At 41.8% G+C, this 24182-nt stretch overlaps 1 protein-coding gene across 1 annotated transcript in view; it reads left to right on the forward strand.

The window, feature by feature from the left end:
• LOC138481016 (sodium- and chloride-dependent neutral and basic amino acid transporter B(0+)-like) overlaps positions 1 to 24182 on the forward strand; it is an 839328-nt gene that overhangs the window by 220556 nt on the left and 594590 nt on the right. Inside the window, exon 3 of the mRNA XM_069612864.1 lies at positions 5534 to 5665. Coding sequence (XP_069468965.1) covers positions 5534 to 5665 — 132 coding nt within the window. The remainder of the gene's footprint in view (positions 1 to 5533; positions 5666 to 24182) is intronic.

Raw genomic sequence — 24182 nt, forward strand, 5'->3', positions numbered from 1 at the left:
GAATACATGTAAGGATCACCTGAATGAAAGTCAAAGGCTTATAGACTTTTTAAACAAAATGGTATGGGAAGGACCTTTTTTTCTTTCCCATTGGTTCTTTACGGACCATGTTAAGTTATTAATGTATCTAAAGTTATTTGTTGTAAATTAATTATATAGGTGTCTGCTGTTATCGCAGCAGATCTTAGGTTTTTGCAATGCATGTATGTTCATTTCTAAATGTATCTTTAGAATGCTATAAAGCGTCCCCTATTTGCAGATGTAAGGCTTTTTACATATGGGGTCCTCTTACACATTGTGGACTTCTTTCTTCATGTTTGCGTTGTTATAAAAATAAATGTCAGTATGTCTTTGTGAATCTACAGCCCCTTTTACCCATGCATATGGGATCAAGGAGTTATTCCCTGCAGCTCTACAAGCCCCTTAAACTCCAGTTAGAAGACCACCTAAGAGTAGCCTCCAGGTCCAGAAGCCAGTTTCAAGCAGGGGAAGCTATTGTAGGGAAGTGTACTCCACTCCTTGCTCTGGAATCTATTTTTAGAAAGTGTGTGTGGCACTCCCTGCTAAGGAATGTTGTTCTGCAAGGTGCTCAGGAATGTGGTTTTTGCAATTTTGAGTGACACTCCCTGTTCAGGAATGTGGAATTGAAAGTCTGTATGAGTCATATTTACGTATTTTCCACTATCACTTCCTCATTCCTGTGTCTAAGCCAATGCAGTGCTACATAATATTACTTGTAGTACTGGGCGCACGCTGTGTTAAACACAAAGCAAGCATTGAGTGCAAGACAGAGGCTCTCATTAGGACCCTGGCGCTAAGTGTTTAAGAGCGCCGTAAAAGGCTGCGGCGCCGTTAAACACTTAGCGCCTTAATACGAGGTCCCTTTGCGGGACCCGACCAGAACGGCTGGTCTAGACCAGCCGTTAAAATAGGGACCCACAAAGGGACTCTCGAGGTAAGTACGGTACAGCAATTTGCGGTACAGTACTTACCGCCTTCCCCAGTCCCATTGAGCCCTATGGGGCAAAAATGGGAATGGGGAAGGACCAATGTTCAATGGGGAATTACCGCCCCGCCAACCTTGGAATGGGGTGGTAATTCCCCATTGAACATTGGCGGACTCGTTACGATACCGGCACCAACCATGGTGCTAATAGCGCCATGGTTTAGCGCCAGTACCGTAATGAGGGCGAGAATGATTTGCATTACTTCCTTAAACTACCCAGAGACTTGCTGTGAGAATGGAGGCTCTGAACAGCACCAGGGTGGTTCCTGCACCCCTTCCTCTCCCATCTCTGGTGGGCTACTCTACTTGAACAGAACATATGACTTTAGTCATGTAAGTGTTTGTGGGCTTTCTAGTTGTGATGCAAGTGAACGCCTCTGACCATCTCCTTCACTGACTAGGCCAGGTGAAGATAGTGTCTCGGGTGTTCATTGGTTTGGTAATCTCCCTTTATATTTAATCTGAATACCCCTAAAACATGATTACAGCAAAATGTACTGATTTTAAACTTCTAGACAATAGATGTTAACAACTGCCTGTAGCATCTGAAAGTCTTGAATTAGACATATATTTGTTTAGTTATGACAATTTCTTTCCAGGAGTAGATACTCTCTTTGAAACCTTGTTTTTTAAACATTGTAATTTGTTGAAGCCTAGGATTTTTTTTTGTTTGTTTTATGGCTCTGTGTCAGTAAAACTGCTCTATCCTGCCTAGCGCCTAGATGCCTTTGGGCCATAGTCCGCACTCTACAAATCCTGATAATAATAATGTTTACAAAGGTTATTAAGTATTTTAGTTTGAATGATTCCCCTGTTAAGCTTAAGAATGCATGTAGGGATCACTTGAATGAAAGTCATAGGTTTATATACTTTTGAATTAAATGGTATGGGAAGGACATGTGGATCTTCCCATTGGTTCTTTAGGTACCATGTTAAGTTATTAATATATATAAAGTTATTTGTTGTAAATTAATTAGATAGATGTCTGCTGGTATCGCAGCAGATCTTAGGTTTTTGCTACGCATGTATGTTTATTTCTAAATGTATCTTTCGACTGCTATAAAGGTTCCCCTATTTGCAGATGTAAGGCTTTTTACATATGGGGTCCTCTTACACATTTTGTACTTCTTCATGTTTGTGTTATTATAAAACATAAAGGTCAGTGTGTCTTTGTGAATCTACATCCGCTTTTACCCATGCATATGGGATCAAGGTGTTATTCCCTGAAGCTCTGCAAGCACCTTAAACTCCAGTGTGTTTCCTGGAAAGAAGACCACCTAAGAGTAGCTTCCAGGTCCAGAAGCCAGTTTCAAGCAGGGGAAGCTATTTTAGGGAAGTGTACTCCACTCCTTGCTCAGGAATCTATTTTTAGAAAGTGTGTGTGGCACTCCCTGCTTAGGAATGTTGTTCTACAAGGTGCTCAGGAATGTGGTTTTTGCAAGTTTGAGTGACACTCCCTGTTCAGGAATGTGGAATTGCAAGTCTGTATGAGTCATATTTACGTATTTTCCAATATCACTTCCTCATTCCTTTGTCTAAGCCAATACAGTGCTACATAATATTACTTGTAGCACCGGGCGCACTGTGTTAAACACACAGCAAGCATCGAGTGCAAGACAGAATATCTTGCATTTCTTCCTTAAACTACCCAGAGACTTGCTGTGAGAATGGAGGCTCTGAACAGCACCCGGGTGGTTCCTGCACCCCTTCCTCTCCCATCTCTGGTGGGCTACTCTACTTGAACAGCACATATGACTTTTGTCATGTAAGTGTTTGTGGGCTTTCTAGTTGTGATGCAAGTGAACGCCTCTGACCATCTCCTTCACTGACTAGGCCAGGTGAAGATAGTGTCTCGGGTGTTCATTGGTTTGGTAATCTCCCTTTATGTTTAATCTGAATACCCCTAAAACATAATGATTACAGCAAAATGTACTGATTTTATACTTCTATGCAATATATGTTAACAACTGCTTGTAGCATCTGAAAGTCTTGAATTAGACATATATTTGCTTAGTCATGACAATTTCTTTCCAGGAGTAGATACTCTCTTTGAAACTTTGTTTTTTAAACATTGTAATTTGTTGAAGTCTAGGAATGTCTTTTTTGTTTTTATGGCTCTGTGTCAGTAAAACTGCTCTCTCCTGCCTATCGCCTAGATGCCTTCGGGCCATAGTCTGCGCACTACAAATCCTAATAATAATAATGTTTACAAAGGTTATAAAGTATTTTAGTTTGAATGATTCCCCTGTTAAGCTTAAGAATGCATGTAAGGATCACTTGAATGAAAGTCATAGGCTTATAGACTTTTGAATGAAATGGTATGGGAAGGACATGTGGATCTTCCCATTGGTTCTTTAGGGACCATGTTAAGTTATGAATATATCTAAAGTTATTTGTTGTAAATTAATTAGATAGATGTCTGCTGGTATCTCAGAGGATCTTAGGTTTTTGCCATGAATGCATGTTATTTGCTAATTGTATGTTTAGAATGCTATAAAGCTTCCCCTATGTGCAGATGTAAGGCTTTTTTATATATGGGGGTCCACTTACACATTTTGGACTTCTTTCTCCATGTTTGTGTTGTTATAAAAAAAATAAAGGTCAGTATGTCTTTGTGAATTCTCAGCTGCTTTTACCCATGCACATGGGATCAAGGTGTTATTCCCTGAAACTCTGCAAGCCCTTTAAACTCCAGTGTGTTTCCTGGAATAGAAGACCACCTAAGAGTAGCTTCCAGGTCCAGAAGCCCGTTTGAAGCAGGGGAAGCTATTTTAGATGAGTGTACGCCACTCCCTGCACAGGAATCTATGTTTAGCAAGTATGCGTGGCACTCCCTTCATAGGAATGTGGTTCTGCAAGCTGCTCAGGAATGTGGTTTTGCAAGTCTGTATGAGTCATACTTAAGTTATTTCCACTATTACTTCTTCATGCCTGTGTCTAAGCCAGTGCAGTGCTACATAATATTACTTGTAGCATTGGGCGCGCACTGTGTTAAAAACACAACAAGCATTAAGTGCAAGACAGAATGTCCTGCATTACTTCCTTGAACTCCGCAGAGACTTGCAGTCAGAATGGAGGCTCTGAACAGCACCAGGGTGGTTCCTGCACCCCTTCCTCTCCCAACTTTGGTGGGCAACTCTACTTGAACAGCACTTGTATAGGTGCATGTTACATTGCTACTGCAGTGTCAAGTAATCTTCAGATTGTCAACAGAAAAATATAACTGCCAGGTGTTGAAGTCCATTTAAAGTGAACCGTCTCACCTGCAGAATTGTAACACTTGAAATGTTCAGGGGAACTGGTTCAACGTGTATATTGTAGCACTGTGATTTGCCAGAACACTGAAACATTTGGACTTACATACAAGAAAACACTAGGTTCAGGTTGAAGCCTCAGACACGTTCATCACTGCAAGTTCATAAAGGTAGCATTGGGCTTACTACCCCAAAACCTTAAGTAAGCTTTGTTAGAAAGACTCAACCATTCATCTAAGGATTTCATCTGTGAGTGTGCTTTCTATGAGCTCAAATGGAACCTGCTTTTTCAGGTTAACCCTGTTTATATTGTAGTTCATCTATTATTCATGTACCTGCAGAGAACCTGCCTGTTAATGTACTTGTTAAAATACCTGGTAACAGATAAAAATGTCCTATGTTTGGTAAAGCGCTGTGTGGACATTCTAGTTGGTTCAAGTTAATAAAGCGGTACACTGTTTTCAGTCAAGCTATGTGCAACATCTTCTCTTGCTCAGCGGAGAACACATGAGGGGATTCGAAGCTTGGTGACGACTTCTTGGGGGTCTGAACACTGGCTCCGATGAGATCATCGCCAGTTGCGTGGCCCTTCAACAGCGTTTAGATGCAGCAGCGCATATGTAACTCTGGTTCTTGGTGAGGGGAGGGCAGGATTACATTAAGTGCGTAGGCACATGGGATTTTTGGACCAGTACAGGAACGTATTTCAACAACATTTGCAGCAAGAAACGCACACAAACAATATGTTTATAAATGTTATTATCAAACTGCCCAATGCCACGAACCAGGAAACGGATGTATTTTGGCCTTGTCAAGGTTTTGCTGTTCAAGTCTGAGGATAATAGGTACTAGATTAATGCACATTTGCACAAGCAGGACATCGTGTTCCTAAAGGTCCAATGCCATCAGTGCCAGTGTGAATGGCTTTGCACTCCATTCGCACTTTGTCCAATGCGTCACACATGCACCACTTTCATGTTCCCTTTCGCAAATGTACTTTAATCATTGACTAGTTGTTAATCCTATTAAAAAAAAAACGAATCCTATTCCTTGTATTAGGTTCAACTGGCCAGTTTACATGAACTGTATTGGGCGGTGCAAAATAAGAATAGCTTGTTCCACTGCATGTGTGTGTAATTCTGCTCCAGTACTTCCAAACTGCAGAGGAGAACATGAACCATGGTCGTTGGTAGCTGAGATTTATGACATTTTTTACATAGATTTTTTTAAAAAATGAAGTCAGATCTGATCAATTGTTTATTCTGTTTTTTAGGGGCATTTCTCATTCCGTATGCAATCATGCTGGCACTGTGTGGTTTGCCACTATTCTTCTTGGAATGCTCCGCTGGGCAGTTTTGCAGCTCGGGGCCAATTTTAATGTGGAGGGCTGTGCCAATTCTAAGAGGTACGTACAATGCACTAAACCGTATGCTGTTTTTTTTAAAACATACTTCCTCCGTAAGGAGATTGAAATGAGATTCGAACTGTGGGTAACTTGCTGATTATAGAGACTGGAAACCCGAGTCCTAATTCCTGCTTCCCCGATTGATCAATTCATGTGATAAGGTGCACATCACTTCATGGCCTTAAACTGTAAATACAAAGTAACGAACGATAGAAGTTTCCCCCAACCTTTTCCAAATACACGTTGCCAACCCTAATCCCCCTCAACATTTGGTTTCATTAAGTAGACCCTGCACTTTATTCTAAGCATGTTTGAGCTATTCCTGCTATGATAGAATGTTCCTTGTAACAGAATCTTTAAAGGTGCAGTACATTAAATAGAGAAATCTTTTAACACTGATGGCCTGACCTGTCATGATGCTCTACAAAGTTCAGGGTTTAGGATCATACATTTATATATTCTTGGAATGCATCCATGCAGAGTGCTGCGTTTTGTGACTTTAAGCATCACTAACATTTTATAGAACTTACATTACCATGTCTGGATTGGCAGTGTGTGACATCATGATTTCTGCTCTGCAGGTGTATAGGGGTCAGCAGTGACTAAACCACCTGATCAACCCTCACACTTCTACAAACCTACAGTGATCTCAATATTAAAGGTGAAACAGTTAACAGATATAGATCCTTTGCATTTGTGGTAAAATGGGCCAAGGGAAGGCAAAACTATCTAGAGGGGTATGACTGTGATCCATTAGCAACCAAAACAGCAAAGTATAACAATCCAAAATAAAGGAAAAGTCCAATCAAGGTTCTATAAATATACATATCATTTAATTAAACACACCATCTACAAGAAGAAATACATAGAAACACTATACAAAACCCACCCGTGTTTAAAGAACACAAAATATGCAATAGATAGAAAGATGCAGCACTCTGGGTAGTAAGACATGGGTGAAAGGCAACAACCACAATGTACTTTGAAAAGGATATGTCTTTGGATGAAAAATCTGCAAGTGACCTAACCAATCTACAAGGTCCAACATGGACAAGTTGAGCTTAGTTTGAGTGCAGCAAATCATGCTGGCCCAAGCAGCAAGTTACCATTGAGTCAGTTAGAATGCAGTGGAACTCATTGCGATTCAAGGGTGTTGTTTGGTGATGCAGGTGGGAGTGACCACCAGGATCGTTTTGAAGTAAAGTTGGTTTGAGATGTGTGGTAAACCCTGGTTAGGGTCGATGCGTGGTGCTCCAGTGGTTTGAGTTGAAGGTCAGCAATAAGTAGTGGCCATGATGTTCCGGTGTGTGGTTCGATGAAGCGTTGGTTCGGGCTTGAGCCGGTTCAAGACATTCAGTAACTTCTTGTTCAAACTGATGAGCAACAATCCTGTGGTTCAAATTGGTTTGTTCCGGCAATTACCAAATTATTCAAGCCAAGCAGGTGACGGTCTCTACAAGGACATAGTGTGGTGTTGAGCTGGCTTTAATTGCAAGAACGTTGGTTTGAAGTTTATGTTGAGTGCCAAAAGCAGCACCAGCGGGTCATGCAATTCAAAATGTGGTGAACCCAGATTCAAAGCAGTTTCACAGGTTTGCGTCAATGAAAAATAGCGAATGGGCTGTCTTGGCTCTCAGGATTCTGTGAGTGCTATTTGGAAGTCTCATAGACAAGTTCACTCTGTGCTCTCGGGCTCCCAAGCAAAGTAGGCTGTCCCAAACATTCAGGAGTCCTCCACCACAATGAGGTCCTGTGAAGCCTTATTGCTGGCTTCACAGCAATAAGGCCTTGTTGCAGCTATGCAGCTACAGGTCATCTGCAATGTGCCCTGGGATTGGGTAGGAACAGATTGTGCACTTGCGTTGGACACTCAGCCTCCACCTCATTGGTAGAGGGATTTGTAAATTCAACTCTCCAAATAGAGGTCTAACGAATTATTTCTCAGGTTCCAGAGTGAATCAATGAAGGAGTAAGTAAACCCTTTTTTTAAAAACAAAAGCCCATAAGTGATTGGGCTACAGCAGGCCTGTTTTGAGAGGTTCACTCCTTAGCCTTGTGTTGTGTATCCCTTCTGACATTATACCCAAAATGCTTTGTGCTAATACAATTGGTAGAGACATTAAGGAAAGAGAGATACAGAAAGAAACACAGTGGTGGAATCCTGCTGTAGCTATGTATGGCTCTCTTTCTACACTAATCCCACTCTTTCCATTCCAAATGGCCTGTTGGTGTGCAACACCTTGTTGTGCAGCTACCTCTTTTGGAAACGGTGTGCACTTTGATTCCTGTCCCCTGGACAGCTTCCTTCTGAGTGTCTGTCTCATTAAAGGGAGGCGCTCCCTTTTTCAAGTTTTTTGCATGATCAAGATCTGCTAAATACTGATGCTTTTTGGGTTAGGCCAGCTTCTGGAATTTCTGCCACTCTATCAAATGGGATCATTAGACATATATATAGACTGAATTTGTTTAACTTATGGTAAATACAGCTTCTAATTTAAAACATGTTTTATTAATATGTGATACATGTTTTATTGTAATTGTGGCATTGAACAGCTTACCATTGTGATTGATTTTTGTGATTGATTATATCCATTTCTTGTTTCCTCTTTTATTCTTATTAATCTGTGTAAGGGTTATGTATACATAATAAAAAAGGGACATGTTACCCTACCACCAAATGAATATGTACAGCTGGGATGGGCCCACAGTGGTGATGCATGGATGATACCAGATTGATATGGCTGTAATGATTATGAGCAATTTCATCTACGGTAACATTACTAAGGTCTGGCTTATATTTAAAGTGTACAACGACCACCGGGAGGGTACTACTCATAAATATGGGGTTTTAAGAACAGAGGTGCAGACCTTAAAGGTAGCCTCAGTGTTGAAGTGACTTGCCTATCACAGCAGCTGTCAAAAGGGCAATTGTGTCCTCTGAACCTGTTCAGCTCCACTGTAGAGCAGGTGCTGCAGATGAGGGTAGTGAGGTAAAAGGGCTGAGGTGCACACCATGCTTTTGGCATGGAGCTTAGGAAAGGGAGCTCTGGTTAGCAGATCACCCTTCTGCAGATGGAATTACCCACATCCTATTGTATAATTGATAATAATTAAAAAAGCCAGGGCTTCTAGCTTGCGGATGTCGGCTAGTTTGCTTTACATTTTCTTCTCTACACGTAATTAATCTTAACTTTTGAACTTATATCATTTTGGTATTTGCATACGTATGGTAATGATGTGTTAAAAAATTGTTAAAAAATTGTTTTTTCTTTTATGTATTCCATGAAGTAGATGAACTGAACATTCGTAATGATGTAATTGTTATCAGTTCTTGTTGTAACTTTTTTAAACCTCTCATCTTTGTAAAAAGCTGTAAAAGTGTGGCTAAATACAACTTAAAAAAAGAAAAAGAAACTAAATAAAAAGTACAAATTCAAATTAAATTCAAATTATTGACTTCCAGGTGTAGACAATAAATCTGATTAAAATGTACAGAAAACATAAATTGTATATGTGTCTAAAATGCTAATGTGTCTGCTAGAAAATGCAATTCTACAATGCTCCAAGAAGTTTGCCACATATAATAAGATTCCAAATGGAATCCGGAGACATATGTTTAAACATCTCTACACATTTCTAGAAATGTAATGCATGTTTGGAGTATAGAGCAGGGCAAATCATAACAACATGTTGTAGGGTTTCTGTAGATAATTCATCATTACAGAAACTGCAAACTTTGGAGATTGTAGAAACCTTTGATTTAGAATCAATAATATCCTAAGTCAGTTGCAAATTAAAACTAAATCTTAAAAAGTTAATTCACCATTTTCTGTTAAATGATTATACAAGATTTAATGGAATGTTGCCCAAAAATTATTCTTCTACATGTGCAAATCTGTACAGCTTCTATTTCATACTTAAGGATTTTAGTATAGAACATATCTAACTGTTTAAGCTCCCTTTAATTTTTAATTTTGCAAAATACTTCAACCAAGTGGATTTCAATATGGCCTAGATGTTGAAGTACATTTTAAGCATTATTTAGCACAGTCCAAGACAGTGTTTCCTTTATTTCGGCTAACATATTAAAGACAGAAGTGGAGGGAGGGTATAGTGTCTTAGTGTAAAGACAGAAATTTCCAATCAGTGGACATTTGCAATGAATTCAGCTCCACTCAGCATGGATGATGGAAATAGGTAAGCCCTTAGGCACATTAAGAACCTGTCTCCATAGAGTTTGCCACACCTTGTCGCATTTGATCGAGGTTGAGTATGTTTCACTTCCATAAGGTAAATAAGGCACAATTTTCCATGTATGAAATCTAATGAGATGCAGGGCGATAAACACCGTATTTTGTATGTATCATCTTTCATTTGAGTAACAAGAGCCAAGAATGTGTGCAAAAGATTAATTTTAGTAAATGTTACGGATGATTTACCTTAAATATTGACCCCTAGGTATTTTCAGTTCACAACTACATCTAATAAAGCATCATGAATAAACCATTTAAATGCACCAGTTGGATTGTAGATAACACGTTTTGTGTTGGATGAGTGGATTTCTAAGTCATATATTCAGAAAGAGAGTTCAGCAATCTTTGGAGACCTATGGGGGATGATCAATTAAAATGTTGTTGTTTGCATAGTACTTTCTTTTTTCCAGTTTCAAGAATGCAAGTAATGTGAGACAATAAAGAGGTATACATGTACCTTGGTTTCACAGCCTCTGGAATCAAAATTGATTCATTTGTGGTCTTTTTCCAATTTTCTCTTTTGCACAGCTTTTCATAGTTTGACTCTGTTTGCTTCCTTGCAGTGGTAAACTGGGGCACCCTTTTATATCACTACAGGTGATGGTCTACTGATCCTAATTAAAGTGATAGGAGACTTGTCTTTTTAAAGGACAACTAGGAAGAATGCCCATTTTAATGTGTTACATTCCTTACATTAATGGGGAAGTTCTCTCAAAAATGTTATGCTTTAAAAACAGTGTCCATAATAAAAAAAAAGTATAGTAACGTTTTTATTTTATACATATTCTGCAAATTAGACTCAAAGTCCTGATTTTCAAGGACTCAGAGGCATCCATTTTCCAAACTGGACCAGCTTTGTGTGTTTCTGTTAACTTTGCTCTCATGGAAGTAATCAAGCAAGAACCCCCTACTGGGAGCTTATGCTTGTTGCTGCCGGAGACCAAATAATGCAGTCATCTCGCAAACCCCGGATTGTGCTCCGCTTTGATTTTTACACCTTTGTAGTCCCAGATAAAGTGAATATACTGCTTTATCTCTATCTTCATTTAAATGTTTTTGCTTCTTGAGTGTTTAATTTAACTAGTGTTTTAGTGAGGCATAACAGCCTGTTTACGAAACAAAATAGTATTTGAGCCAAATGCAATACTGACAGTACATTCTCTTTCTCTAAAAAGCTCTAGGACAAGACGTTCTGCCATCAGTAATTAAAAGAGCATAGTGTCAGTGGTCAAAGTGGGTGGGAGTGGTTGTGAGTGGTGCCCCTCTACATTTAATATTAAGTTTTACTGTTCCTATACAGTTATTTTAAAAAGAAACTGTTTCAGAAAGAATTTGTTTTAAAATAAAAGTGTAGGAAGAAGTTGAAACTTGCACTTTCAGTGAACTGCACTGAACGTTCCCTCCAACAGCAGGGCCATTTGTTTAGGGGTTGGTATGGCGTATGGAAGGGGGTGTGGCAATGATGTTGTAGGGGCGCAGTGACAGGCCAGCAGGGAACATAGTTCCACTACTTCTTTTTGTACACTTCGACCAGTGCCTAGTGTACTGTTTTTGGAAGTTCAATTGTTATCAGAACTCATTTACCTGGCCTTTAAACCCATTATTCTTTTTTGGGATTTTATTCTGTAGTCAAACGTTGGTGTTCTCATCATTGTTTAACGTTGAACTCCAACCCCTTTTATTGCCATCAGAACTCTTTTACCTGGCATATAAATCCACTATTATTTATGGGGATTTTAATCAATAAATCAAAAATTTCTCATTCTTGTTATCATTGTTTACCTGTTTTCGGTGGAACTGCAATGCCCCACTCTTGACGAATACAAATCATGGTCCATGAGGCTAATTCAACCTCCATCCACTACAGAGTCACAAATGCTCCTGCACACACTAAATCTAACTATATTGAGATTATAGCCAGTGTTTTACACGTAGCTGCATATTCAATATAGCCACTCGGTAGAATTTAGCCTTGCCTTGAATTTTCCACCACCTACATTCAGCTGCATTTCCAGCACAGCCACAGTGTTACATTTAGCTGCTTTTTGAGTATAGCCACTGGATAGAATTAAACAAAGCTTTGAACCCACCCCTTCTAAATCTAGCTGCATTGGGATTATAGCCCTGTTCTAAATTAAGCTACATTTTTTAGTATAGCCACTGTACATATTTCAGCTGTGTTTTGCATATTGCCACTGTATAGAATTTAGCCGTGCTTTGAATTCACTCCCTTCTAAATTCAGTTGCATCCACGAAACCGAGAAACAAGCCAGGACACAGGAGTACCTATCACAATCCATGCTCATGGAAGAGAGCCGAAGGCACGTCTACCCACCAGCACGCTTCTGCTAGAATACAAGATAGAAATTGAGTCTAGCGGCACACATATTGTGTCTCCTGCACTCACATACTCTCCAGACTACCTTACAGTACCCATCCACATGCCAGCTCCACATGGGTAGCTAGCAGGGGATTTGCCACCACTACCTACCTTTGCATTGGGTAAAATGCACACATGCATTCTAAACACCTCGGACGAATTTCGCATACTTTGGGCTTCGGTCCTCGACAGCGCTTTGAGGCCATACCAGCGGGAAAAGGCACAATACAAATGACGATTACATTACATTACACCATCTGTGCATCTCCAGTACCAAGACAGAAACATTTGGCTGGAATGTCATTTGCCTTTCACCACACAGAATCATGCAAGAGATGTTATGTTATTACATTTTTAAAGCACACATTCGCCAGAGGCATCTCGGCGCTATTTATCTGATTAAAGAGGTGATACATGGAGGACACTAAAATAAAAGAGTTTTTAACACACGCCTGAACGAAAGATGGTTTTTCAGGACTCTAACATGTGGCAAGGAGTTCCACAGCTTGGCTGCCGCTACTGAGAAAGTGCAGCTGCCATTTCTAACAAGGTTATACCATAGAACAACAAGGAGAAAGCCATCCTGCGAACAAAGTGCCCGCTTAGGGACATAAACCTGAAATTTGGCTCTAAGAAATTCCGCTCTGACCATAAACAGCCCAATGAACCACACAGAGAGATCTAAACTAAATGCATTTGCTCACAGGGAGCCAATGACTAGTCCGCAAAATGGGCATAACATGCTTACCATAAGGAGATGCAGTGGCTACTCGAGCTGCCAGATTTTGAAGTCACTGTAGACGTTCAATTAAATACAAAGCTGTGCCAGATACAATGAGTTGCAATAATCAAGGCGACTCACAGCCAGGGAGGCAACCACCGGGCGATGAAAATGCTTGGGAAGAAAAGGAAGGACCTTCCGTAATATTTTCAACTGAAAATAACCTGCCTGACAGGTTGCTCCAATATGAGCTGCCATATAGATGGAGGAGGACAACTTCACTCCAGGACCCACACAACAACACAGGTGTAGGAAAGGGTCCAAGTGTAGAAGGCCAGAAAGAGGTGGTCCACAGGGCAGTTGTAGACGGCGGACCAGCCACAAGGACTTCTGTTTTTCCTGATTAAATTAAAGCCAATTCGAGGCCATCCAACACTGCTACAGCCCCCAGACAACTCCTGCACTGTGATGATATATCAGTATATCGAAACTGTGTGTCATCTGCATATGTATAGCATTGGAAGCCATGGGAGTGGAGGAGGCCCAATAAAGGTTGCATGTATACAATGAAGAGAATGGGAGAGTGGTACCGCACAAGAAAGAGAAATAGAAACTAAGCGAAAAGGAAAAAGAGAGAATATCTGTGTCCTATCAGACAATAAAGAAGAAAACCATGCCAGCACTTGAGCACTTTGAATATATAATAAACATTATCATACCATACCATAGCACAGAGCCGGCAATGCTAATTTGGACGAGGCAGTGCAACTGAATGGGGTGGTCAACAGTGTTGAATGCTGCCGACAGATCTAATAGGACCAAGGCCCCAACTCCACACTGATCGGACAGCCGCACCAGATCAACCAGGGCCGAGACATGGACACTCTCTGTACCCAGGCCTGGATGAAAGCCAGACTGAAACGGACTGAAAAACACTGTCTTCCAGGAACTGGCTAAGTAAAGGAGAGATTAAAGACTCAATAAGTTTCATAGGCAATGATAGACGAGAGATAGGTCAAAAATTAGCAGGATCCAAAGAAGGTTTTTTTAAGAAGGGGAAACACCAGTCCCTGTTTCAGCTCCATATGGATCAAACTGGAGGTACATGAGCAATTTACCACCTTAGTGACTCAAGCAACAATCATAGGCATGATTTTCTTCCAGATGTTCAAATAGAGAAGGTTCAAAGGAGATGCCGTTAAGTTTCATAGTGGCTTGGAGAATATCTTCATCTGAAACAACAGGAATGACAGACCAGTAGTGTGTAGCTATTTCATGATTAGAAATATTCTCAATGAGCACAGAGGCAGATGTACCTGCCCGAATATCAGTAATTTTCTGAACAACAAAAAAAAAAGACTGACAATCACAAAGAGCTTGAAAGGGAACCACAGTAGAAGAATTAGCAGAGGAAGAAAGGGAGCGTGCCTGAGAGAATAATTCCTTAGGTTGATTAGAAGCACTTGCAACCCTCTTCTGATAAAAGGTGCATTTGGCCTCAGCACCACAGTAAACAGAAGATGTAGTGCAACATTCTATCCTATCAACCGATAGAAAGCCCATGTTTCACTGACGCTCAGCCTGTCTGCACTTTAACCGCAAAGTCCTGGCATCATCTGAGAACCACGGTTGTGACTGATGTTTTTGAGATTTAACCAGACAAATCGGGGCAACCTCATTAGCACACAGGGCAACTTCTTGTATAAGTGCAGTCAGTTCACCTGTCAGGGCTTAATCCCCCTTAGCCATAAACCATGCAGCCAGATGGTCCTTATTCACTGCACGCCAGTTACGTCTAGGAATTTCCAGAGATGGATACTGATGGAGCCACCTGTGCTTGAATATTAAAAGGGACTACATGGTGGTCCGACCAGATGATGGGAAATATAGGATAGATCACCACAAACAAGGGATTAGAGAAAACAAGGTCAAGCATACTGCCATTTTGATGTGTAGGATCATGAATTAATTGGGCATAACCAAAGTCCTCTAAACCGTCAGATAAGGCACTAAAGATGACCTGGTCTGATGTTTAGAACCCAGGTTAAAATCACCAACAATCAGCAGGCTAGTACATGTCTGATGCAAGTCTGAAACCAAATCCATGAATAAGGGCCCAAAAAGAGAATCATATTATGGAGTGCAATAAACTACTATTATGTGTGTAGATAGTGTGCAGCGAACAAGCAGAGCTTAAATTTTTCTTGTATGTATCAGAGGGAAAACAGATAATTATATATATGATTTATGAATAATAGCAAAACCCACCTCCCCGGGATTGGGGGGAATATGATCCACATGAACAATATGATAATTATCTGGAAAGAGATGCACTATATCGGGACCAGAAGAGTCTGTAAACCAGGTTTCAGTACCAAAGAAAAGATTGTGTGAATGATCCACATGCAAGTCATTACATGGTGCAGCATGAACCACCAAAGAATGTGCATTTGCAAGAAAACAATATGTATAATCTCCTGATAGACAAGGAGCAGGCACTTCTGAAGAAGAGGGCTGGTAAAAAACTAGAGGTAATGCAGTATTTAGAGGAGTCAGTGCCAAAAAAGACTATCCCGATAGTATTGACTTACCCCATGTTTGTGAGAAGTTGTAAAGTCAGCAGCAGACCATGGCCCCTCCTGAGCACGGATGAGCACTGCCGGGTTTGCTATTTACATGCAGCCAGCACATAAAAGGCGTGTCTGCTGTGCTCACCCGCTGCACTGTCTTATCTACTGGCACATTTATGGTGGCGGGTAAGGCACGTGCCAGTCCTTTAGGCGGAAAGTGAGGAAAGACTCCCTCACCAACAATGAGGAGAGCGCTGCACAAAAATTAAAAGCCAACAACCATAACAACAACAAGGGATGTTTTGAGTATGGGATATAAACTATTTATTTAGCAGCAAATCATTTTTTAAAAAAGCGGCCAGTGACCTAGCATCACCTTCGGAATCAGCTGTGCAGCCTTCCTGCTTGGCACATTTATGCCGGCGGGTAAGTCACGTGTGTAAGTGATTTTAATCTGGCACTTCACATAAATCAACGCCTAGCGTGTAATGCACAACTGAAATCCTTATTTATTTGTGTCTAAAAGTTATATCACGCCCCTCCCTTGGAACCCCCCCCCGGTAACACTGAACCAGGAATCAAGCTGGTTTGCAAAGTTAAAATATTTATTTATTTATGTAGTTCACAATATAATCACACTATGTTTAATGGTTATACAATGATCATCAATGGGGTGATGTCACACAAAGCAATCTCTTTAATCACAAGGAGTAATAATGAGCAAAAAACAATGCATGCAGCAATAATACGTTTGTGGGTGTGTGTTCGAATCAAATAGCAATGTAGTTACTCTTTCCCACTGCACACTCCTCAACCCCCAAATATGCAATGTAGAGAGATAGGAGGAGAGAGAACAGGTTTCAGGAATGCAGAATTCAAGCAAATGTATCAATCCCAATTTCCCCCAGCAAACACAAGAGAGAAACAGAATTGATTGGCAAACTGTCAAACTGGTTTTAAAGTTGTCTTAGAATGGAATGGGTAAAACACTAAATATGGGCTAAATCACTGACATTGTTTAAATTCTAATGGGAGCCGCTTTATATGGTTGCAGACAAACACTAGCAATGATTTGACGCCAGTAAGCAATGTGCAAACTGAAATTTGAGGTTGGGTGCAATGAAAAGCTATTTTACACGTTATAGAAATTTCCTAAGACAAAATTGGTGGCAAACTGTTGCCAATCGTGGGAGAACTATAGAGATTTGAGATGCGGTTGTTGGTTCTATGGAAAGCTGTGGACGCTAGCTACAAGCAGACATTTAAAGTTTCTAGCATAACATTTGAAGATGTTATGGACTTTTTTTGGAGGTCGTTTTTCTGAGAATGGGAAAAACAGGGATGCGTTTTCAAAAGACAAACAGGATTTCTTTACAATAGGGTCAGACTATGAAGAAGCAAATACTAAACGGGAGCACAGCCACTAGACCAGGACACCTCTGGATCAAGTTTTTGCCTGCTGAGGAGCTTGCCTTCTTCAGATGAAATATATCAGTGCAAAGATATGTTTGACAATACTAGTACAGAAGGAAGATAGTAGGGATAAGATAAAGAGTTCAGGCAATTCAAAATAATTCTAACAATGCAGTTCTGAATACAAGATAGGATGGATTTAGATAGGGATTGCTTTGGACAGTACATAGGCTAGTGACAGTCCTATACTATGGATACTCACTAGATAGGTTTGAATGGAACCATCAGGGATTCTGGTCAGGGATCAGACTGCAGAGCACACCGGACTGGACCGGTTCTGCAATCAGCAAGGCATTCTGGTCACCGCACAGCACAGGATTGGGTTTAATCTGCCCTGGTTCTGCAGATAATCATTTGGCAGGCAGGCAGTTACAGCACAGCCTGGCTGTTTCCTTTGATGTTCCCCTTTGGTGGTGGAATTCTAGTTCTGGAAATTCAAGGCCTAGTTGAAAATGGTTCAACTAATGGAATTGGCCTTTCTGCTTGCAAAGTTTCTGGAGTCTGGAGCAAGGAATATTGATGGATCTCCGTCAGGGTACTTCGCCAGGATCGGGGTAGTGGGTGAATCTGTGTCTCTTTCTAAGTCCTCAGCTTTCTCTATTTATGCATTTGGTAAAGGGGTGCGTATGCTGGATTATCCTAAGCGCTCCCCCTAGGTTGGCTATAGGTTAGAATCTCCCCTCTCCCTTGATTGGAGGAGAAAACAGGGGGTCCCCATGATGGTGTGGGTTTATGAGTCAGAGGATCCTCCCCTTGGCTTTTGAACATGAAATCTACTTTTAGTATAATACATATTTACAATGTTGCAAACTTTCTAACAATAACATATCTAGATCACATATTTTGTGGAGCAAATGCTCTTCCAAGCCCCGTCATTGTAGGATCTTGAGTCAGCTTTTGACAGAATTCTGCCCTTTTGGGCCGGAACACAATATGTAGTTTATCCAAAAATGTGTACAACTGTGCGCATTGTACCTGGGCATAAGCGTGTGAAGTTTCATGCTTTTGACATAATTACATTTGGTATAAAACCACAATTTCTACAGCTGCTTCCCAGAACATAGCACGGAGTTCTGGCTCCTCTTAAAATGTGCAGCCAAAAATTAGGTTCAGAAGTCTGGGGTTTCCATATTTTTTACAATCGTACACAATGAATTATCAGTCTTTTTAGACAATGCTTTTTGTCCATTGTGAATCAACAAAAGTTGTCTGTTCCCACCTCCTTCTCCTTCTTGCATCTCAGAAGTAATCTCCTTCTGGCAGAGGCCATTTACAATCCTTCCTGATTAGCATCTCCATGCCTTGGGGGAAGTACATTGTGCTCTTTCCACAGCAGCCCAAGTTCCCCTCCCCTCTTAATCAACACAAGGGTGTGAGTTCATGGTCTAGAGAGCAGAAGGGAGGTGCCTGGCACTGTGGGGGGAAGTGGTTCTACTGGTTTTGGCTTGGAGTCAGGCTTAATTGAAATGTAATTTTGTTGCAATTTTCTTTGTTTAAATAAACTTGTAATTTTAAAACGAGCAGCTAGAACACTGATTCCAGACTCTAAACCATGAAGTTTAAGTAGTTACAACCTAGGTTCCTCTTGATAACAGGTCACTTAGATTTCAGACATTAGATATGAATGGTACAAGTTTACAGGTTTAATACAGGCTTCTGAAACAGTCATTCAGGCGGCCGCTTGTACTGAGCCCAGATTTTGACAGATCCCACAGGCAGGCAAACTTGTGCTGTGAGTGTTTTGATGACCAATTCAGCTTTCCAGGATATTGAATTCATTAAAATGTGACACCAAGCAAAAAGATTGGATGTTTTTGGGTGTTTTGCACCAGCATTCTGTATTTTCAGCAAGAAAAGATTTAAAAACAAGATTCCGGATTTCTTTCAGCAAGCACTGCTTTTCCTGCAGTCTCCGTTTTTACTGGTTGGGTAGCCCAATGACATGTTTCAGTAGTGAGGTCTCTGTTCCACCAATGACAACACGCATGGTAGATTTGGCAGTCATCTTTCTGTACTTTGTAGAGCGCAAATTCCATAGGTTTTGGCGTGCACAGGGGTTTTGCGGCCATTTTAATGATTCTGGCACCACCAGGACACAGTGATGCCGCAGGGCAGAGCATAAGTGGGTTAATACATCCCACAAAGCCCCCCTCGCGACTTGACTTTTGACCGCTCATCAAGGGGAAGTCGGGATATTGGGATGTTCAGTTTTTCTTTTTGGTCCAAGTGGAAAATTTGTCTGCTTCTCCCATCAGTGCTGAATCAACAGGTTCACCTCGCCGGTTCCGGATGAGAGTATGGAGCGATACCCTTGGCCCCTTGAGTCTTCCCTTCCAGTCCCCGAGTGGTCCTCCTTGATGCTTAGGTTTCAGTCCATGGTCTCATTTCCATGGTTTCAGTCCTATGATGACAAAACAAATCATATTTGTGGACATTTCCCCACCACTATTCATGTAGTGGGGCAGACGCATACATTTGACATATAAATGACAATCTTTCCCGCTTATAATTATTACTGATTATAACAGATGGGATGGTTTTTACAGTCAGAATTTTCAAGGGGGCTGGAATGTCCCCCTCTGGGTTTCCAGATGAATCCTCTAGTTGCTGGAGGGTATGCCTAGGATGGCAACACTTCAGCTAGTTGATGTGGACCCACTTATCTTCCCCTTCTGCCAAACTGCCTTTGGCGATACAGATTTTGTAGGCGACTGGTGAGATTCTGTCTACAATTTCAAAAGGACCCTACCAGCTAGGAAGAAATTTGCGCAGCTTGGCCTGGTTCCTTTGGAAATTGGACAAGTAGACCCGGTCTCCTACTTGGTATTCTTTTCTAGTTGTCTTAAGGTCATACTGGGTCTTCATACTGTCTACAGGTCTTTCTAGATTCCGCTGAACATAGGCAAAAGCATGTTGAAGGTGTTTTCTCAAATTCTCAACATACTCATGAGTTGTGCAGGCATTTATTAAGGTCTGCTCTCAGGTTCTGTAGAGCAGATGCTGGGGAAGCACCATTCTTCGTCCAGTCATCAGCTCAAACGGTGACATTTATTTTTGTTGCAGAAGAAGGGGTAGATCTGATGGCCATCAGGACAAGAGGTAATCGAATGTCCTAACTTGGCCCAGAATCTGCCACAAACTTTTTTTATATGCTCACAATTGTCTTGTTGTATCTCTCAACTCCACCACTAGAGGCTTGCCGGTAGGCAATGTGTAGTTTCCTTTTGACCCCAAGTATCTCCCACATCTTTGTCATCACTTCGCTAGTGAAGTGGCTACCTCTGTCTGGCTTAATCCGTTGGGGTAGTCCGAAACGCGAGAAGATGTGATTGATCATCAGGGCAGCTGCTGTTTCTGCCTTGCAGTTTGGGGCCGGGAAACATTCCACCCATTTAGTGAACAAGCATGTCACGGTCAACATGTACTTGTTCCCCCTAGAGGAGCGAATCACGGGCCCGATAAAATCGACTTGTAAATCTAACCATGGCAATGTCATCCCCTTCTTTTGGAGGGGAGCATGGTGTGTGAGTGATGTTGGCGGAAATTGTGCACACACAAGACACCCTTTCAAGTATTGGTTGAGGTCCTGCCCATGTGTGGACAGTATGCTACCACTCTTAAGATTTCAAGTCTCCTATGAACCCCCGATTACCGGCTGTGGCTGCATCATGGGCGTGACTTAGCATAAGGCTTCAGAAAGAGGTGGAGACCACCCACTGGTCATGGCCAGCTAGGGATCTCCTCACCAACAAACCGTCTTGGATTCAGAACATTTTTGGACATTTCATCAACACTCTTAGGTCCTCTTTCCCTATGTAATCAGTATGCGTCAGGGGAAAGTTCTCAGGGTCCTCAATGTATTGATAAAACTTACCAATTATTGGATCCCCTTTTTGAGCCGTAATCAAATCAGCATCTGGGGTCTCCTTACTCCATTGTGCAGTTGAGCGTTCATTGTGAGCATTTGTCTGGGACCTAGTGATAGCAGTGACCTGGATTTCCCCCAACAGGGACTCGATCTCAAGTAGATCCCCTTGGATGGCTCCGGTTTTGGTCAGCTGGTCAGCTAGGTCATTTCCAATTTTGTTTGGTCCCTCTACTTTAGAATGACCCTTCATCTTTTTCCAGTAGATGGTCATCCTATTCGAGGTGACCAGATCATCAATATTTTGGATTAATTTCCCATGTTTCAATGGTTTGTTATTAGCACATAGCATGCCTCTGGTTTTCCAGTTAACCAGGTGCTCCACAAACCCGTTCCGTACGGAGTTGGTGTTGGACAGCAGTGAGGATGGCTTGATGCACAGCCATCAACTCTGCCACTTGACTACTTTGGGGACCGATTTTGTACCAAGCGGAGGGTTCTGGGGCATCATTCACCCATGCATTCCCTACGCCGGCCACAAGTTCTTTTTCCCCGTTGCTGTCACCATGGTAAGAGCATCCATCCACATAGACAGTGGGCATTCCCTCACACTGGTCTTCTTCATAGACTTTGTGTGGGGAATTAAGGTATGCCTCCATGTTGTCCTTGATTTTAAGACTTTCGTCCTCGAGACAGTTTTCCCTGGCACAATCATGCAAGTCAGCCAGACCTTGCGCGAGGGGACTCTTCTTGTGTTGGCCATATCTGACCTCCACCGGAAAGCCTTGCATTGACAGAATCCAGGAAGTAATTCGGGAATTACTCACATTTCCGGACCGGATTCTGTCACTTTGGAGATATTGCAGAGGCTGGTGTGGAGTCTCCACTATGATGTGTTCCCCCTGGATAAACGGGCGGTAATTCTTCAATGCCCATACCGTTGCCAGGAGTGCCTTCTCACAATCATTTCCTCCACAGAGGATAAAGTTTTACTTGCATAGGAGATTACCTTATTGACCTTGTCATGCTTTTGATATAATACTGCAGTCAAGCATGTATTGAAAGAACCCTGTCTCCAAGAATAACTCCTAGTTTTTGACAGGGTAAGCTCGGCAAGGTGCTTGTGAGAGGCTTCTTTTGAGTTGTCTTATTGCCTCGGCTTGTTCTGGACCCCACTCCCACTTGAACCCCCCCTTCAAAAGAGGGATCAGGGGTCTTGTGATCTCTGCATAGTCCTCAATGAACTTTCTGCTGTAATTAGTTAGTCCAAAGAGGCTCCTTAGTTCCTGCAGAGTTGTGGGGTCTTTTAATTTCTGGAGTACTTCCACTTTCTTTTCTTGGAGACAGAGACGATGAGGAGTAATCTCATGACCCAAGAAATTGACACAGTTTCTGCACCACTGTGCTTTTTGAAAGGAGAGTTTTGCTCCGGCAGCCCTCAACTGTGGCAGGACATAACGGATCTCCGCTATGTGTTCCTTCACAGTTGAGCTTTTGACTAGAACATCATCTACATAGGCCAGGTTACCCCTTTCACCCAGGTTGGGCATGGCCTGGTGTAGAAAAATATTAAATTCATTGCCAGAGTTGATGTATTTGAAGTGAGTCTGGGTCCATGTGTATTGCTGGCCCCCGAAGGTAAAGGCCAACTTGTATTGGTCCTCCCTACTGACAGGTACAGTCCAGCACCCATTGGTCAGGTCAATTGCAGTGAATAACTGTGACCCCTGGATCTGGGCCAGCCCTTGGTCAATGTAAGGAAGAGGCCATCACAAAGTATGGACCCATTTGTTGAGCTCCCTTAGGTCAGCGCAGAGTCTCCACTGGCCGTTTGGTTTCAAAATCCCCAGCACCGGATTATTGAAAGTGCTGTGGACTAGACGAATTATCCCGCGGGACTCAAAGTTCTTAATTATTTTAGTAAGGGACTCCATTGATGCGAGAGGCAAGCGATATTGCTTCACAAACACTGGAGTCATGCCAGGGTCTGTGGGTATTGTTGGTGTGTGGATGTCGGTGTGACCACAGTCATATGAGTCCACTACAAAGAGATCTTGAAAATCTAAGAAAACTTGTTTCAATTTTTGCCTTTGCTCCAGAATCTCACAGGCATCAGCTAGGTTGGCTCTCTCTTCAACCATCTGCCTGAAGCCTGGAAAGACTTCCGGTTTTGCTATATCAGCTGACTGATGGCTTCAGGTGGGGAAGGCAGTCCTCGTGGACCTGGAAGATAACCTCATCCCTCCTGAAGTCACATGTCACATCTCCCTTGCCATAAGGGCAGGAAGTGTACACCAGGAAATTCCCCCCATGCTGGGTGAAGATCCTGTTTGTGTTGCGTCATCGTCACTATCACTGTCAAAACAGTCCTTGGGGATTGGTCCTAACAGTTCATTACCTAAATCTATGGAGAAATGTCGGTCATCAACCGCCATTCCAATAATGGTGCCTGCGGCCAGAGTGATACTCTTTAGGTCGCTGTTATCCACCTCTATTGGAATGTTGTCGTGTTCTATATTGACTAGTGGTGTTGGGTTTACCCCAAATCCTTACTGTTGGAAGTGGACATTAAGCTGAATATAGGCGTCAGGGTTTTTCAGTTTCTGTCCTCTTTTAATTTTCACTTCCAGTGAGAATTGTCGGGTCCGTTCTGGGATGGTGACTTCCTCTCCAATCTGAATTTCAACTACATAAGGCAGCAATTGAGCTGACCTAAACGCTTTCTCTGGGTCATCAAAGTCCACGGGATTACCCGCTAATCGGAACCAAGCTTTGAAGTTTATCAGGTCCAAACTAATGGCAAAGTGATTGAGAATGTCACTGCCTAAATAAAATGCAGCAGGGACATCTCGCACGACCCAATCATTATGGACTATAGTCTTGTTTCCTATGGAAATTTTGAGCATACTCCTGCTAGGCAGGAGATGTTTGGAACTGGGGTTTTCAAGGTCCATTTCCCATTTGTCTAACAGTTTAAATGTGGGAATGGCTGGATCTTTTGGGAGTTTGCAGAACATGGCTTCACTGATGAAGCTCTTACCATTGTTCACACACACTCAGGTGAGAACAGAGTCCTCCCCTTTGTATTTAACTGAATAGGGATGAACAACTGCTCTCCAATCTTCTGAATGTCAGCCAGGCTTTTAGCTGATTTTTCATCTTTCTGGACTATAGGTGTTGGATTTTCTGATTTTGAATTTGTAACGAATTTCAGAGTGTTTCCTTCTATTGTGGAATCCCACCTTAGACTGGAAG

Source organism: Ambystoma mexicanum, chromosome 5p (genome assembly GCF_040938575.1).
Source record: "Ambystoma mexicanum isolate Mex_15411 chromosome 5p, UKY_AmexF1_1, whole genome shotgun sequence".
NCBI lineage: Eukaryota > Metazoa > Chordata > Amphibia > Caudata > Ambystomatidae > Ambystoma > Ambystoma mexicanum.